The 17,900-nt window shown below is 33.5% G+C and overlaps 2 protein-coding genes across 3 annotated transcripts in view; one reads left to right on the top strand and one right to left on the bottom strand.

Moving 5' to 3' along the window:
- LOC144976578 (nuclear pore complex protein Nup93-like) overlaps positions 1-12,202 on the bottom strand; it is a 16,976-nt gene extending 4,774 nt beyond the window's left edge. The window contains exons 1-8 of one of the 2 annotated variants that reach the window (XM_078920871.1): positions 12,113-12,202; positions 8,837-9,038; positions 7,866-7,983; positions 7,149-7,211; positions 6,355-6,483; positions 2,021-2,095; positions 1,497-1,589; positions 147-292 (exon numbers count right to left, since the gene is read on the bottom strand). In XM_078920871.1, the coding sequence (XP_078776997.1) occupies positions 147-292; positions 1,497-1,589; positions 2,021-2,095; positions 6,355-6,483; positions 7,149-7,211; positions 7,866-7,983; positions 8,837-9,018 (806 nt within the window). In that variant the 5' untranslated portion in view covers positions 9,019-9,038; positions 12,113-12,202. Of the gene's footprint in view, positions 1-146; positions 293-1,496; positions 1,590-2,020; positions 2,096-6,354; positions 6,484-7,148; positions 7,212-7,865; positions 7,984-8,836; positions 9,039-12,019 lie in introns of both variants that reach the window. The other variant, XM_078920872.1, reaches the window with a different exon arrangement.
- Positions 12,203-12,479: 277 nt separating this feature from the next.
- LOC144976111 (putative arginine--tRNA ligase, mitochondrial) overlaps positions 12,480-17,900 on the top strand; it is a 17,728-nt gene continuing 12,307 nt past the window's right edge. Inside the window, exons 1-4 of the mRNA XM_078920292.1 lie at positions 12,480-12,646; positions 13,662-13,771; positions 14,170-14,242; positions 17,625-17,702. Of these exons, the coding sequence (XP_078776418.1) occupies positions 12,611-12,646; positions 13,662-13,771; positions 14,170-14,242; positions 17,625-17,702 (297 nt within the window). The 5' untranslated portion in view covers positions 12,480-12,610. The remainder of the gene's footprint in view (positions 12,647-13,661; positions 13,772-14,169; positions 14,243-17,624; positions 17,703-17,900) is intronic.

Here is a 17,900-nt window from a genome sequence, read left to right as displayed (position 1 = left end):
AAAAATCTCCGACTGCACCCGGGATCGATCTTGCTCCCTTTGCGTGCGAAGCGAATGCTCTACCAACTGATCTATCGGGACCCCCTATAACCCGACAAGGATCCGGAGTAATAAGTAAGTCAAAAATTCAAAACAAAAATTCTCACTTTTGCTCCAGGTACTGTCTGGCTTTAGACACAAAGTGGTTCTGGATGAGTCTGTCTTTGCGTACGGCAGACGGCTGACTGCCATACATGTGTCCCAGTGGAATCTCCATCATACAACGAACCATTCGCCACAAATCAACCACTCTCTGGTGGAAACAACAGGGATAATAATAATAATAATAATAATAATAATAATAATAATAATAATAATAATAATAATAATAATAATAAAGATTATTATAATGGCACTATAACAATAACAACAATAATAATAATAATAATAATAATAATAATAAAGATTATCATAATGGCACTATAACAATAACAACAATAATAACAACAACAACAACAACAACAACAACAATAATAATAATAATAATAATAATATAATAATAATAATAATAATAATAATAATAATAATAATAATAATAATAATAATAATAATAATAATAATAATAATAATAAAAATAATAATATATTTGTCCAACTTTACCTTCCGGACAATTATATTGTGCAAAATGATTAATAGAAAAATTCGAAAGAACTGAGATATATGACATTTTAAAAAAACAGGTTTTAAAATTCTTTTAAATATTTACATAGACCATATGTATTTATTTGTACATGTGGCATTTGTCTCCGTAAATCAGACAGTATAAATTAATGCAGAGAAACAATTTTTTTCCCCATATATATATATTTCTTTCTGTCTTTAAAACTAAATTCCTAGACTTTGAAATGAGAAACATACCCTCCCCACCCAAAACAAAAACAGCAACAAAGTTATTTTTAAAAAACTACAGCACAATAGCCACTAAACGTGCTCTAAACGCTTTACAAGGGATCCCTGGCCAACAGCAACAATGAACATGTAGGACGAGACATGGTACCTGTTAGACAATATTACAATTATTTTCAGACAGAGACAATTTTGTTTACGACCAGGTACTCATTTTACACCAGAGTACAGTAAGAGAATGTGAGTAAAAAGCCCTTTCCAAGGACTCAATTTTACACTGCTCAGAGTGGGACTCGAACCCAGGACCTTCTGATCCAAAAGTGAGTGTCATACTACTAGACCACACAGCCACAAAAAAAAAAAAAAGGTAAATATTCAATCTAGCTTCCACCTAACTGTTGCCTTTTAAATACTAATAGTTTCATATTTCAAATTTAAAAAAAACAACAAAACAGAGCCCCCCCCCCCCTCCTTGAGTAGGTGACTTTCAAAACGTCCGAAGTCAGATCCTAATAGAAAACGAGTTAACAATCTCAAGCTATCTTTTGGATTCCATAGAAACACGAGAGAAAATACCACTTGATGAGTGCGAGTGAATCTTGATTACTTACAGCATCGTTGATTTTGTTGGCAACTTCCAGAAACATGTCCACAAGGCTTGGCAAAATACCGTTCTCTATCACACTCTCATTGTAAACAAAAACCTGAAAAGAACACGGACATTTCACCTTTATTCATTTAAAAAAAAACAAAACAACCCCCCGCCCTCCGAAACAAAAATTAAAAAAAAAAAGAGAAAAAAACAAAACAAATTAAAACAAGAACAAAATAGTAACAATACTTTAAGAGGCAGAAATATTAAAAAACAAAAATTTAAAAAAAGCTTAATTACAAAATCCACTAATTGTGCTCAAACAGCTTTACAAGGGGTTTTAAGCCAGCAACAACACTGTACGGAGCGAGCACAATCTTCTTTTTTTTTTTCCCCACTGAGACAATGCTTCTATCCACCAGGTACTCATTTTACACCTGAGTATGGTGAGAACATGTACTTAAAAAAGAAAAATCTATACCATTTGGGAAGTATACCTTAAAAAAATTTCTCAAGTAATGAGATTCATTGATTCAAACCAACCTGTCTGGCATAAGCCATTTCAATGTGGTCCAAAGAGCTTCTTCCCTGTGATATGGTGGAATCCGCTATCATCATCTGGAACAAATCAATAAAAAATACAGAGGTTATGCCATAATTACCTTTCTAATAATGTAATTTGTTACAAGATCCAATAAATGTACTGGGAGCGTTGACGGTTAATAAAAAGTTACCCATAAAATTTCGGTTATTCGCCGCGATAAAAAAAACGCATTATGTCATGCCCTTTACAAGGGTCTAATAAACTATTTTTGTGAGAAAAATCATCAAATCTGACATGTTTTAGAAGGAGAATAGATAAGTTTTTCAGTGATATAATTTTAATCCCTGTAACTTAAATAGAAATAGAAATGGCTTCAAGTGAAATTGGTTGAAAATTAGAGATTTTCAGGCCCATTACACAGAAATGGACTGGATTGGGATACCTAGTTATGGCCATATGGAAGACATGCCTACTTGAAATTTTTAAAATTCGTAATTTTTACAGTGTTGCCAATTCATGTTTTTATGTTTGTTTTTAGGTGTTTAACGACGCTTTTGACACTATCTAGGTCATTTAAGCACCCGTTTCTGCCTTTTATCAATCTTATATCGGCCCTGAGGGGCCATACTGCTCAAAACGTGTACTGTTGTAATAAAATCTTTATAAAATCATAATAGTTACATGTTTGTTATGTAAAAATATTTATTTACAATTTCTGCAGGAGTTCACATTCCTGCAGATACTTTAAAACTGTAAGCGGATCGACCGACTGGAACAGAGACTTCAAGTCCCTATTCAGGAGACAAAAAATTACTGAATTTTTACACAAACACATTGACCAGCCCCTAACACAGAGTACTGAACTCCAGTAGATGATTGGTAAATAAACTGAAGGTTTATAAAAAAATTTCGTAAATATATGGAAAATTGGCAACCTTGTTTTTAACAGTTAAAATTGTAGTCGCTATAGTAAATTTTAAAAATAAAAAAATAAAAAAAACACTTCAAAATCCTTTACAGTTATGTAGTCCGGATCAACTTCCATTTTCAATACGTCGTAATGACTTAGAGATACTCATTAAGTTCTGAAACTGGGGCTAAAATTTGGTAATTTTATGAATTTTTCGTATTAATAGGCAGGTTTGCTGTGGGAGTCATTAAACCCTAACCTTATCGACTATAGATACAATCATTTAAGTTAGTACAATAGAACCAGATCTCTTTTTTATTCAGACTTATATCATTCATTAAGGGGAGGGGCGACACCTGAAACTATTTTCAAGAATAATGATTAGATCCAATATATTTTTATATTGGGACATTGCCTATGACCAATGGATTCGAACCATGTGATTTATTTCGGTGGGCGTGTCCGGTTGCCATGGTGACGGCCGCCATCTTGGATTTTTGTCCTCTCTGAGTGCTATTTTTAAAAGTTACTTTCTCAATAAGTTTCCATGGAATTGTTTTGAAATTTTGCATGGTGGTTTATTTGTACAATACAAAAAAAAATACAGAGCGTTTTTGAAATATTTCAAATACATTTTTATTTATAAATTTTTAAAAATAAACATTTTTCGTACGCAAAAAAAATGTTTTTTGACATTAAAAATGTCAATTTTTCATAAAATAACAAAGATATTCAGAATTCCTTCTGTATGATTTTAGATAATCACTAGAACTCTAGACATGCAAAGTTATAAACAAATTGATTGATAAATGACAAAATAAGATAAAAAAGATTGTTAAAAAATGGCATTTTGAGAAAAACGAGATCAAACATAATGATTAATGAAAACAATAAAACAAAACAGTACAACCACCTCAAAACATACCAGCACCGTATGAGGGTCCCCCGTGTTCTTTTTCTGCCTCCATCTGGGCTTTTTCACGGGCCTGAGCTTTTATTTTACGTCTTTCTTTCTCTTTATGTTGAGTAGACCGTATGCTTTGGTCAAGTCTTTTTGACTCTGCTTGCTGACTCAACCTCTGGGAGTGTTCTCCCAGTCCACCTATGCTCAAAGACACTTTCAGGGATGTTATTCCAGCTAGACCAAAATTATACTCTGCACTGCTTATGACACCAAACTCAACTTTTTTTCAGGGAATGGAAGTATGTTTTATGGTATCTTGCCCAAACAGAATTATGAAAGCTTTCGTTTGGATTTTGTGTTGCCTTCATCTCACAACGCTTCAACAAAGCATCCGAAGACAACCTTTCATATACAGGCTTCAAGTGCTCATGGAGTAAATCAAAATTCAAAGGTGTATGTACACGCTGCTTGTGTCCACCAGGATACATATGGGCAGCAACATCTTTTTTTATAAAAGCACCAGGAGTCCGGTTCAGGAGGACAAAACATATGTTGAGGAAAGTCATCGGTAGAATAACCGTGGTAAAGACAAGCAAGAATAGCCCGTCTCATTTCCTCCACTGTGGCATTGCTTCGAATCGCTTTATCATAATACTTTTGAAGCTTTCTCATGGTCTCAGCAGTGAGGCACCCGTGACCTTTGCCACCCAAGGTAATTCCTTTTTTTCTACAATCATCAACTAGATTACGAAGCGCAGTGCCCATACCCTTTGAAACATGATTGATACATTCCTCCTTCACGATCTCAACACCAGGCCCATAAAGCCGCAAGGCCTTCAAATTATTGTTCGTCTTAGAATCACCATCACTGATCATTGTGGTGTAGCGAAAATTGTGTTTCTCAACTGACCGGTTCCAAAGAACTTCAGCTGCGGTCACTTCCATCATACCAGAGCTTCCGCTGAAGTTTATTGAGCATTCTCCACTTTCTTTGTGCTCTGTAAGCCACCTATCATAACGCTGCGGGTTCTCACGTTTGATCCATTCCCCTGTCTGTGCACATATGTGGCAATGCAAGCTCATTACCTCGTCTTCTATTCTTGCTTTCTTGATTCTTGCAGCAAATAACTGTTGCCAACGTTTGGATTTTTTGGTCACTTTAGGCATATTTATAATAATCCAGTAAAAAATTAGAAATATTTAAAGATAATTAATGAGAATTCGTGTCAAAATTTGATAAAACAATTGATCAATCGAAATGTAAACAGATCGTAGTAAAGAGCCGCGAACTTTCACCCTGACTCGACATCCAATCCCTTGCTGGGAGTCTGAGGTCGAGAACAAGGTCAGCCAATCAGATCGCACCATTCGTGATCACGTTGTATTTACCTGACAACTTGACCTCTTGTCAGCTGTTTGACACACAATTTTCGTTCACGACTAACAGTTTCTAAACCCTTCCCCTGCCCATATTAGTGAGATTTATGAGACAGAAACCGTGTCAACGAGAAAGGCAAAGAGTAGACCAAACTATCGATATCAAAATTTACAACATCGAAATACATTATAACGCTTTTCAGTCCTATTATTTTCAGTTGAATTTTCACAAAAAATTGAAAAGTTTGATATTTTCATATCGACTCCATGTTTATAAAAGACGATTTACAAACTTTATATTATCCAAATCACCATCTCAGTGCTGAAAATATGTAAAAAAATGATTGTTCTTTAATAATAAACAAAAAACTGAAATTTTATATTTTGACCAAAAAATCGATTTTTCAGGTGTCGCCCCTCCCCTTAAAGAAATGGAAATAAGTTTTGTTATGACAGCTGGTATAACTCTACGCTGGGTTTTTGAGGTTACCTTTTTTTTTAATATATCCTGATATATGAAACATACTTATGTCTTTTACAATTGAGCAAAAAAAAAAAAACTTTTCAGGGAAAAAAAAAAAAATCCAAATAGACAATATGGAAAGGGAAACAAATATGTATGAAAAATTGCATTTACATAGCGCTTATCCATGGCAAACCCTATTCTCTAAGCATTTTACATTTTAAAAAAATCCCTCAATGATTAAAGATAACTATGTTTTATCACATAGGACGAGGCATGCAGATGGTTAGGTTTGAACTACACATTTATTTCAAAGGAAAAGCTGGTGTACACCAGGACTTCTCATTTCTCACAGTCTATATCTGTAAATACGTACACACTGCTATCAAAAGGCAACACCAGGATCAGATTTTTGTGATCACTGTCCAGTTACTGACAAAGCTCAACAACGCTTGATTTTGTAACAAGATGAACCTCTGTATAGCTCTCCATCATCAATCAACACACACATAAACACACAAAAGAAAAAACAAAAAAGTCATTCAAAATACAATAAAAACAATTAACAAAACTTAAATATGATAGTAACAAAATAACTCACAGACACACACACACACACAAGTTAATGATTTGCCTACTGATTTAAATAAAATAAGTATGACATAAAATTCCAACTTACCTCAGGATCCTGCTGGAATTTCACGGTGTCTCTGGCTGCACCCAAGAGAGATGTCAAAATCTTCTGCTTCTCTCGTTCAAACTCATTCTCCATACAGTCCCACTGTCTGCTTTCAACCTCCTCAAATGTCTGGCAATACATTGAACAAGAAATAAATAATAATGTGAAGTTGAATGTAAGCTTCAATTTAATTACAAAAACAGATCAAATGAACGTTTCGGGTTTCCACTTTATCAACAAAACAGGATGATTGAAACACCACAGATGAATGAGATGATGTGGTAGTGGCGACCACACCATCTCATTCATCTGTGGTGTTTCAATCATCCTGTTTTGTTGATAAAGGGGAAACCCAAAACATTCATTTGATCTGTTTTTGTAATTAAATTGAAGCTTACATTCAACTTCACGTTATTATTTATTTCTTCGAGCTTCGAGCAGCAACATTTACACTACATTGAACAAGAAATAATGTTTAGCTTTAGAGAAGGGAGTGCAAGAAGTTATTATATTTCTACCTCGATTCCCTCTTCTTTCCCTTTCAGCCAATAGTCACTCTGACTGCAACTAACATACAGTCAAAAAAAAATAAAAAATTATTATTCAATATTGAAACTTAGTTTTGAAGTTAACTTTAAATTTGAAATCTCAATAGTATCATTATATCATAATAGTTTTAACAACAGCCTTAAACATTTCACAGTGAGAAATGAAAGACAAATGAATCAACACCTGGTTAAAAGACATGCAAAGCAACAACACAGATGTGCCAGAGGTGATGTGTAAAATCTTACGTTCTTCCTTGTGAGTTCAATAGTGGCCAACAATGCATTTTCCCTCTCATTTCGAAGAAATCCCTGTCAGTACAAGAAAAACAAAAACATTATGGGGAGGCTTGTTAGAAATAAAAACAAACAACTAAAAACAGAATTAAAAAAAAACAAAACAAACTAATTAAAGGACACTGGTTTAGTCAAATATTGTTATACTATTTACTATGAGACCGTCTTCTGTTCTCACATTATCAACCTTCCTCAAACTCCAACTTGGCCACTGTGCCTAAGAGAGTTGTGACAACCATGTGGTGTGGATTTTAAGCTACATCTACCACACCCCCCAAAAAACTTACTGTTTTTAACTCAACGGTTACATTTTCCGAAATCATATCACTGCTTAATATTAATTATTGTCTTTATGTTGACTGAGGAAATGAAACTGTCCATGTTAGGTTTAAAAAAAAAAGTGCATGTTTACAGTAATCCAACGTGGAAAAAACAACCAAAAGGTGGTTGATTTGACCACAGTAGAATTTATGCATTCAAATCTTATTGATACAAATGATACAAGACCGGTCTCAGTGTTTTTGAATGATTTTAAATTTTTATTTATTTTCACACTTGGAGCAGATCTGCATTGTTAAACCCAGATACCAACCAGATAATCTCAAATAATTTTTACCACAAACAACTGATCATAAATCAAATAATGAATGAGATTTGACATCAAATTACCTCAATGTCCGTATCCCCCACTGGTTCTAAAGGTTCAAAGGTTGTGGCTGTTCTAAGCCCTTCAAGACGTTCTGAGATATTTGGAATCACATAGCCTTTGCCACCAAGCAAAATGGAACTGAGGAGAACATTTAAAAAACAAACGATGACCGAAATAGCTCATGATTCATTAAAAAATTTATTTTTTTTAACAGATAACAACCAGCCAGAAAACAAAACAAACCCCCCCCCCCCCCCCCCCCCCCCAAAAAAAAAATAAAAAAATAAAAAAAAAAATAAATAAAAAAAGCAACCTTGAACTAGAATGTTTGTTATCAAAGACTTGAACTTCACAGAGGAGATATTTTCTTGTTTGATTTTTTTTTGTTTTACACCAGGATGATTTGGTGCTATAAATATATAGACATTTTCATAATCTCCTAACCAAGGATTGCCGACAATTTAGAATGTTGACATCACATCAATTTAACCAATTGTAAATAAAAAATAAATTAATCAATTAAGATATGAAAGTAAATAATGCATACACTGAGTATAACTTTTTGCCACCATAAAATATTAAAAATCTAGGGTTTATCTGCACCCAAGTAAAATTAAGTTTCGCTAATACAGAGAGCAAAGATCTAAAGAGCAATTTATTTGTACATTAATTCTGAAAGCTTTCAAAAGCCCTACTCAAACACAGGCATTGGATCCAAAAATTAGAAAGTAACAATAAATTACCAATATAGTATAGTATACATAGATAGGTGATCTAAAAAAAGGGAACAAATATACTATTTATTATATATTATCTGTCATGGAAAGAAACATCTATGATCTGTAATGTGTCCATTCTAGTTAAAGATCCATGGCAAAATCAACTAATACTAATAGTCCAACTTAGAATTAAGGATAAAGCACCAATGTTTTGGAAGACAGTAGATATATATGCAGTATACAAGATAAAGGAAACACCAAGCAGAACTTACGCTTTAACATCCACGTTATCCCCACCAGCATGTGTCGTTCGAGTAAGCAAACGCTGACCAGCCTCAAGAATTTGTTGTAGATTCCTTTCCACATTCGGAAGATCCAAGCCTGTGTCCATGTCGGCTGTGAGCTGCTCAGCCTGTTGCATCAGGTCACCAAAACCTTCCGACTCCCCACTCATGTTGAATGGTGTTGATGTGTCTGAATAAGAATTGGGTGATATCAAAATAAATATACACTAACACCAATAAAAAGTTTCCAAAAAACGAGTTGAATAAAAACAAAAAAAAATATTTGTTTGTTTTGTTTGTTTGTTGCTTTAGGTCTCTTCCAACACAATTGAGGTTATATGAGAGATCGCTGAAACAAAAAAACAAGCAATCTAACAAAAATAGTACAAATGTAAATCAAAATCATAACCTAAAGATATCATAAGCTAAATTATAAATAACCAAGAACAAACAGGCAGAAGATTTACAGAAAAAAAAATATCCCCTGTCAAAAATACAATCACAAACCAAAGAAGCAGGATAGGCTAGTAAAGAGAAGAAGAAACGACATCACTATCGGATCGTACACCCATGCGAACATCATAGGTATATGATTCAAGGGTGATGCTCCCATCCAACCACCCGCCAAAAAAAAAAAAAAAAAAAAAAATATCTTCATTCTCCCCATTAATGTCTGAACACAACCACAGCACAAGGGGGGGGGGGGGGGGGGGGGGGGGTGTTAAAACTTAATAAGCATATTTCTAAAGCAAGTATCGTCAAAACCTCAAAGCGAATGAGTAAATGCTTTCAAGGTAAACATCAGCAATGGGCCTAATAGACATTCGTGGGTCGCTGGGACCCAATTTATAGGACTGGTGTCAGAAAGAGGCCAATAATTTATAATTTTGGCGTATTTTAAGGGATGTATCTTAAGAAATGCAATCCCTTTGACACAAGTGCAGTATAGAATAGGGCATTTTTCAAGGTCAGGAGAAAGTGACGAAACAAAATTCTTGGGTCAAAAATCTCAAGAAATCATGATAACAAAAGTTTGAAATAATATGGTGATTGCCGGACATTTTTATATTTATGTTATTGGGCAGGGCTTAGTTATGAGTGACCGTCGTATCATATAGCTATAGACATAGACTTATATTGGTCACTTTGATAACTCCAGTCCAGTGGCTGCCGATAGGCTCACTGTAAGGTGAAACTCGTTTTTTGGCCCTTTACTGTTTTGGTCACCATAGCGTTATTTCTGAACCTATGTGACTAATTTCTTAATTCCTGATTGTATTTCTCAGAAAGCTAATGAAATAAAAATTTATCAATTTTTGAATTATCAGAACTTTTTAAATTATGGATACATTTTAATTATACGTCATACATCGATAGACAATTAATTGAAAAATAGCTCTGCCAAATTTAATCAAAATTGATGCACTTGCTCATTATTTTATTGTACCCGCCATCAACCCCACTTTTTCGGACAAAAACCTCATATTTTTTTCCATTTTCATTTATCCTTAATTTTTTCCATATTTGAAAAAGATTTATATGAAAGTATAGCTTATTTTCTGACCTTAAAAATGATACCTAACACTTGCCATTTATTTTTTAATTGAAACAAAATAAATGAAAACAATAAGTGGGCCATGTTGAATGTTGACTGCAAAACTCAAAAGGAGAGGTCAATTGCCAAGGAGTGAGTCCTTGGTAGTTGACGGTTCATCAATTGCCAAGGAGTCAAATTGGAACTCTTCAGCCGCATGTGGTGATTTCAGTCGGGCCTCAATCAGCTGCATTTGGTGATTTCTCGATTTGCGCGCATACGAATCTCGAACCCCGTCACTTTCTTTTCTTTCTTTCGCCATTCACTCATTCCTTGTCAATCGTTGTGGAAAGGATCAAGTCAACACTTGTTGGCATTTGTTTTTAATTTTTATGTCTTTTTACGAATTCCAAGATGAGTTAAGATAATATCAAACAAAAATTACTGTTGATTTCGAATTCAGCGGGGGGGAAAAAAACAGAAGGACGAAGTGGCAAATCCCTGCCAAGATGTCCTAGATTAAAAAAGAAAAGTAAGATTTCCTTTATTTTAAAGGAAATATACTGCACATCGTCTTAATACGGAATAATTAACGTAAAATATTTGTGCAACAAGATCAATCCGTGGCATTAATAGTAAATAGTTGATGATCTACCAACTGGCAAGGTCTGTAACAAAAAGAGGAAATAAGAGAGAGAGATAGAGAGAGGGGGGGGGGGGGGGATGACAGAGAAATACATACACAGAGGAAAAAATGGCAGAGAGGGAAAAGAGAAAATGACAGAGAGAGAGAGAGAGTGTGTGTGATAGAGAAAAAAAAAAAGAGAAAATGACACAGAGAGAGAAAGAAGAGTAAAAGAGAGTATAAATTAATATTAATACATAACATCACTCTGTGGCAATGCATCACTTCGTGACACTAAAGGTACTCCGTGGCAGTTAAAAGTAGTTGATGAAATGACACGGTCCTTGGCAATTGACGATTTGACAATTGTCAAGGTCCTTGGCAATTGACGCTACCAACTCAAAATTTCCCGATCGCCACAAGATGCTGGTTTTGAGGCAGCAGTGAGATCACAGATTCTCTCTGTAAAATTGACAAAAAAATTTTAAAACTCTAGAATCGTAAGTTGTAGAGAAACAAATCAGGTATTAAATTTTGTTTGTTCAAGTCCCATCCCCCTGACTGGGTCAAATTAAGATATTTTGAGTTTGAAAATTTTATCAAAGTAGGCATGAAAGGTTAGCTAGGATCATCAAAGTTTGTCTACATGATTGATATAGTTATTTTCTTTTCCCCCATGGTACATGAAAAGGATGGGCCTTAGCTTTAAGTTTAAGATCAAGATATTCAAGTTCAAGATCCTTCAACTTCAACTTCGTCATAATCATAACTGAAACTGACTTGGATGGTGTTAGTGTTAGTGTGTAAGACGGAAATCTTGTCTATAACGGAATATTTTCCCTGTGCCCATTCGATCTCGTCTTCCACAGGTTGGACTGTATTATTGACTTTTGACCTATACTATAATGATCAAAATCATGTCATTCTGATGAAGTTAAATTTATTCTGAATGGGAATTGTGACTGATAGTGATTGTGAGTTGATGAGAATCGACGACCAAATCAAAATTCACCAAATTGATTTCTCTCCAGAGAAGCGAAAGCAAAAGGGTTCTTCTGTGACAAAGGACTGTGTAACAATTTAAATCAGGCAATAGTTATTTCACCTTATTGTTATATGAGGTTGATATATTCCTTTTAGTTGTGTGTGATCTTGTATTTATTGGTGCAAAATGTGCCTAGTGCCCGGCGTTTTCTCAAGAATGAACAATACATAGATTTGGTATCGTACTTATCACTTTAAAGATGGTTTATCACCTGCTAAAAAAAGTTTCATTCCCTTCATATCAACACGTATGATATCAAAATATAGATATGTTTTTATATCATCCATTGCGTATAAGTTTATTAAAATGCAAACAATTTGAAGCATAGTATTGTACTCAAAATTATAAGGTATTAGACTCTTATTGTTTAATTGAAGTATGATTTTAACTGCTTAAACTACCAGCTAAGCACATACTCTTTATTCAAGAGAAAGAAAACTTTCGCTTGTTTCTGACTTGTCTGCTAAACTAAAAATGCTATTTTTTGCATTAGCGGCGGCTCTGTGCCATTGAATTTTGAAAGAGAGCAATCTCAATTTCCCTTAGATCAAACCAGTAATGGCTTCATATTTCAAGAGACAAATTGCCAATAAGGTGAAAAGAATGATGCCCAAGCTAAGTTTGTCCTCCACTCTCCCGCTGTCGTCAGATATTTAGTTTCTTGATTCTTTGGCTCTTTGTTTATTAGAGTTTATTTTCATGTTCTCTTTAATCCGCTGATTATTTACGGACACTTCTAATTGTAGTCTACGAAATAAAACTGACGCAATTAATTCTGATACTATACTATTGATTATTCCCTCTTATTTGCACTTTAGGGAAAGGTAGTTTTCATTTTCATTTAGTCACAGTTCAGTATTAGTATTAGCTCTGTTGCAGAATCCTTGATAAAAAATATCGTCTTTAGTATCATATCCTGGAAAAAATATAGTGCAGCTTACATCCCATAAACTTTCCAGTAAATCAATCTTGATTTTAAAATAAAATAAATGATCAAGAAGAGCAGATTTATTTATTTTTGGTGGCGTTTTTCTACTACACCTCCAGTGCAATGAAATGCATGTTAAACGAAACGAAAGTTTGAGATTGTAGTTTAGTACGCTGCTTTGATTGCCAGAGAACGTTTATACAATGATAATAATGATAATTATGATAATAATAATAATAATAATTAGAATAGATCAAAGGCAAAAAGACACATGAATGATACTCAAATACTGATCATAATGACCAAAAAGAATAAACAAATAAATATTTTTTTTAAATATGAAGTTTTAAAAAATAACAAACCTCTTCCCCCCCCCCTCAAAACAAAAAAAAAAACCCAATAAAAAACCCAACAAAAAACAACAAACAAACGTGGTAAACGAATGCTGATGATAATGATAAAGTATTATAAAATATGATAACAATAATAAAAATACTGTTTCTGATTTTAAAAAAGTAATAATCAAGGACGAGATATTGTCTCCTCTGTTATTATGATAAAATACACGTACCTCATTGGTTGTGTTAAAATATTCTTTGAGAGCAATACTCAGTTTTAACTGATTCAGAATGTCCATTATGAAGAAGACAATGATGTGGACATCCTATATTTTGATTTCAGATTGTTCGTCTTGTGAGATCCAACTATATAAGTTGCTCCGAATTAAAGGATTTAGAGCAAAGATTGTGTTATCTTATCAAAGTTTATCCACTGAAGCAAGGCCCTACATTGTAAGTATTTGGGATAAATAACAACAGTCAAATTGAATAGAATCTTTAATTTAATCAATGAAGACAGATGATTTGGATGTTTTGGGTTTCCCCTTTGTCAACAAAACATGATGAATGAAACACTAAAGGCATATGGGGGATGAGACATTGGAGTCGCTAAGGCTAATTCTCATCTCTCTCATTTGCCTTTATTGTTTCTGGACATAGTAATTACTTTTGCTGGGGACAGTAACAAGTTCCCTCCCTCCGTTTGTCTCTATGTAGCCTAATTTTAGCAGATGGTTTATAGATAGTAACAGCTATTACCTGAGGCAAAATTTTATTGTCTTTAAAAAAAAACAAAAAACTATTGAGACAGTTTTAGATAAAAATAACTTTGCATAACATTTTTTTTTCAGCCAACCATCTTTGAGTTTGAATGTCGATCAACTTAAAAAAGTTTTGTCTTCAGATAAAGGAAATTTTAACGAGGTAAGTCAGTGTTAGTATTAGCGGGATGTAATCTGTTATTGTTTTCACAATTTTCTTCATATCCAAATGTTTTGTTTAGAAAAGATAAACATATATTTACTTCTTTATTTATTTGCTCATTTACTTCCTGAATTGTATTTTGATTTCGTTACTGTTCATTGTTTCTTTTAAATTAAATATCTTTATTTTGATACAAGAAGAAAATGCCTCTTTTGATAGATATGAAATGAACATTTTCAAATGTTTATGGGAAATTCCACGGGTAACGGACTGACAAATCAGACCAAAAATGCACACATTTCGTGCTCTGAAATGCAATGTATTTATTGTATGGAGCTAATATTTCCCATGGACATGTATCGTGTACGCCCTTATCATATATCAAAAGGATAAAGATGAACCTTTATCAACTTGAATTTTTTTGACATTATAATGTTGGTAACGGACTGACATCAGAAAATCCATCTTTTTCAATTTTATATGTAGATGGATGAAACTTTCTGAAGTTAAACCTTCCAGTACCAAATAAGTTATTTTATAGTAACCACGAGATGTTGTTCTACAACCCACTAGCAATATTTAAAAGATTGTCCGAAATTTGAATCTGCAGTCTTTGAAAAATTGTCGGTAACGGACTGACACCTCTGAATTTTATTACTCAGAATAACGGTTACTACATAGAATCCAGAGCAAAGAACAAATTATGTAATCATGAGCAACACTGAATACCCAGTGTGATTGATCAAACCAATACTCATCCTTATATGGATGTCAAGCTACAATGGGCATGATGAGTAACTCGATGGGTGACATCTGATTACCTAAATCCCAACTTTGCTTTTGAAAAAATTAAATAATGAAATAATGAATCGTGGAGTTGAAATCTATTCTGTCCAAGTCAAACGGGAACTTTATTTCAACTATGAAATTAAATTATCAAAAAATAAAATGTAGATAAGAAAGGACTTTAAAACTGGGGAAGGTTTAACATTCTTTTGGTACTTATTTTTGAAGCTTAATTTTTATTCTGTATTTCATCTTGATTCCTCAAGCTTAGGAATTGTCAATAGGCCATGACCGTCACTGCAAACTGGTCGATAGTATTGGCAGTCAATCTCTTCCTCATCTGCACTTGACTAGAAAGCCAGTTATAAGATCTGAGAAAGATCTTCAAAAATTTCATTTGGACCATTTTGTCCTTGATTGTTCCAATTTTCCTATGCAGATTTTCGGATTTCTCTTAGAAGTACATTCTGAGGTTCTGAGGGAGCAAGATAAACTTAAGCCAATTTTTATTCCTGGATGAAATTCACTAACAATCGACAACCTCTTTTTCAGGGTTTTTTACAAGAAACTTTTTTGAATTTTCGTCCTTTCTCTTTTTTCATCTCTCACAATTATGAAATCTTTTTCCCTTGGTGCTGGCCAAGAGTACTCCTTGTCCAAATAGAAATTTTCGATCAAATTATTTTATTTCATCTTGAAAGTCCATTTCCATGATTAAAATATTTAAAAAACCATTGGTTGATGGATTGGATGCCCTTAGCAGTACAGGCATAGTTTAATTTTTTAAAACATTTTTTGGGAGGATTGTAGACACTCAAAGTTGAATTCAGTATTTTACTTTCCTGTTCTGAAATGTGAGGCAGATGTGGATTTAGGTGTGATTGGTTTACTTTCTTTTGGAGTTGTAGATTGATCGGCTTTTCTCTTTTTTTTTTTTTCATTTTGTTTGAAAAATCCCGTTATTTCTTTTAAGCGTCCTTTACAATCACTTTCAAGTTTTCTTTGAGACTCCTGCTTTTTGTTGCCTATCTTTTTCCTAAACAATGTAATGCCCATCAGTTTTCAGTCTTTCTTGATAATTTGAACCATGGATAGAGTAGGCATCTTGAACCTGTGAATAAAGAAAATTGAGCGATATTACATCATCAGCTATGAAAGTCAAATCGGAATAAAAAGCAAATCTTGTTTTCTTAAAAATGATACAGCAAAACTAAGAAAATAAAACTCATCTCTAACTTGTATCACATTACATTGTAACAACTAAAATATTGACATTATACACAACTAAACAGTTTGCTGACCCACTTCATTTAAAGCCTCAATGACTCAAAAGTTTTTCACATTAATTTAAATGTTTGATTTCTTTTTTTTTCTTCTCAAAGGGCTTCTTGCCCCTTTAACAGACGACTACTACTGGCTCCATTGCCATAAGGATATTATAAAACAATAAACAGTGTTTTTTTCCCTCAATTCAAACATAGCAAAAATCTTCAAGTGATCAAAAGATTCATAAGCTTTAAAAGATTCAACTTACCTATTGCAAAATAGCAGGCTTGATGTTGAAGACCAGTGTTTTGAAATTTTATGATCCAAATGTTTATAAAATGGCTGCCTGATCAGTTGAAACACATTGGAGTGGACATTACTCCTGAGACTTAAAAAACAACTTTTATATATTGTTTTTGAATTAAATTAGAATTAGTCAGTCTGTTACTGTCAGTCCGTTACCATAAAAAATGTCAGTCCGTTACCCAACAAAAGTACCTTAAATGATAAATTTCTTGAAAAATTATCTTACAGTGCTAAAGCCATTCATGTAAGAACAGAAAATCTGAAATAGTGAGTCTGCACAACAATCACATCTTTCGTAGATGAAAAAATACTGTTTTAATGGTAACGGACTGACATACAATTTCCCAAGGTCATTAAAACGACAGATGAGGACAACATTTCATTAAAATCGTAAATTTGAATGTTTATATAGGTTCCTGATACTTATATTTGTTTTAATATCAATGAACAACAGCAAAGGTGGCTATAATTTTGTAGAAGTTGCAAGATTTATAATATTGAGAAAATATTCTTTTCGTTCTTCAAATAGGGGATACCCTTACATAAAGCTATAATAAGCATCCTGTAGCACAAATATGCACGAAATATCCTTACATTCATAATCCTGAATGATTTTCCAACAAATTGGTACCAAATTTTAATATGTTCTCAAGAATTTGTAAAACACCCCTTCGGTTGACATTTTCATGGAATTTCCCTTATATGACATTGGGTTTTTTTTAAAGTCTTGTTTCAGATAAAGCATTTCTGGCCCATTATTCCCATACAATCTCCCCACTCTTTATAAATTTCCAATTTTTATATTTTTGTCTGTTTTTATATACTTTTTTTTTTTTGCCTGTCAGTGTCTTTAATGGAGAGCAAAAAAAAAGAAAAAAGGAAGGAAAATAGGCAAAACAAGAAAAACTTGAATAGGAAAGTTTTGGTGTAGAAAAAAGCTTTTAATGGAAAAGTATTTTTAGCTTATGTGCATTCAACTGACTCACATATTTTTAAAAGAAATATATTTCTCTTACTTTTACAGTTACAAGAATGGCTTCAAAATATCCAGACGTCAAATGGAAACTATCATTTCCAAGTGGATACAAACGAGTTTCTTCAGGTATCTGGTCATCGATTTATGTAGCAGCTTATTCTGTACACCCAACACTGATTCGGTAGCTGGTTCTGTTAGATCTGGTGGAAAGTATGTTGAGATAGAATAACATCCTATCCAAAGGGTTGCAAGAAATTGCTATTGTCCGTTTCCTGCTATAAAATCCAGGGTAAACTCCAGCTCCATGGGCCTATTGACTGTGAA

The sequence above is a fragment of the Berghia stephanieae genome, chromosome 7 (assembly GCF_034508935.2).
Source record: "Berghia stephanieae isolate SIO BIC M18660-M18661 chromosome 7, UCSD_Bste_1.3, whole genome shotgun sequence".
In the NCBI taxonomy this organism is placed as follows: Eukaryota; Metazoa; Mollusca; class Gastropoda; order Nudibranchia; family Aeolidiidae; genus Berghia; species Berghia stephanieae.
This window is presented reverse-complemented; position numbering and strand designations above follow the sequence as displayed.